We start from the raw sequence: 479 nt of genomic DNA on the forward strand, positions 1-479 counted from the left end.
GCCCCCTCCCGGCCACGGTGGAATGTTCATGGCCACGTGTCCGATGCCAGCATCAGGGTTGGGGAGAACGTCTCAGACGTGGCCCCTTCCCGGCCACGGTGGAGCATCCATGGCCACGTGTCCGATGCCAGCATCAAGGTTGGGGAGAACATCTCAGACGTGGCCCCCTCCCGGCCACGGTGGAGCATCCATGGCCACGTGTCTGATGCCAGCATCAAGGTTGGGGAGAACATCTCAGACGTGGCCCCCTCCCGGCCACGGAGTGGCCATGCCCCTCAGTTCCATACAACGTTGGAGGTGCTTTCAGAGGAAGCAGAGTCGGAGGAGTCTGGGCCCTGCTTGAGCCCCTCCCTAGAACATGAATCACAGCTGCCTGCAGAGACGGGAGCAGGGCCCTTGAGCCAGTGCCCAGTGCAGGTGGCCAGGGAGGAGGGCAGCCTTCAGGCTGGGGCTTCGGCCAGGCCTGATGCCCTGGGAGA

The 479-nt window shown here is 64.3% G+C and overlaps 1 protein-coding gene across 1 annotated transcript in view; it reads left to right on the top strand.

Moving 5' to 3' along the window:
• TUBGCP6 (tubulin gamma complex associated protein 6) overlaps positions 1-479 on the top strand; it is a 12,630-nt gene that overhangs the window by 9,011 nt on the left and 3,140 nt on the right. The window contains exon 17 of the mRNA XM_045290661.1: positions 1-477. This exon is cut by the window's left edge and continues 7 nt beyond it. Coding sequence (XP_045146596.1) covers positions 1-477 — 477 coding nt within the window. The remainder of the gene's footprint in view (positions 478-479) is intronic.

This window comes from Echinops telfairi, unplaced genomic scaffold (assembly GCF_000313985.2).
Source record: "Echinops telfairi isolate 266 unplaced genomic scaffold, ASM31398v2 ScPeMD7_2;HRSCAF=8, whole genome shotgun sequence".
NCBI classification, from domain to species: Eukaryota; Metazoa; Chordata; class Mammalia; order Afrosoricida; family Tenrecidae; genus Echinops; species Echinops telfairi.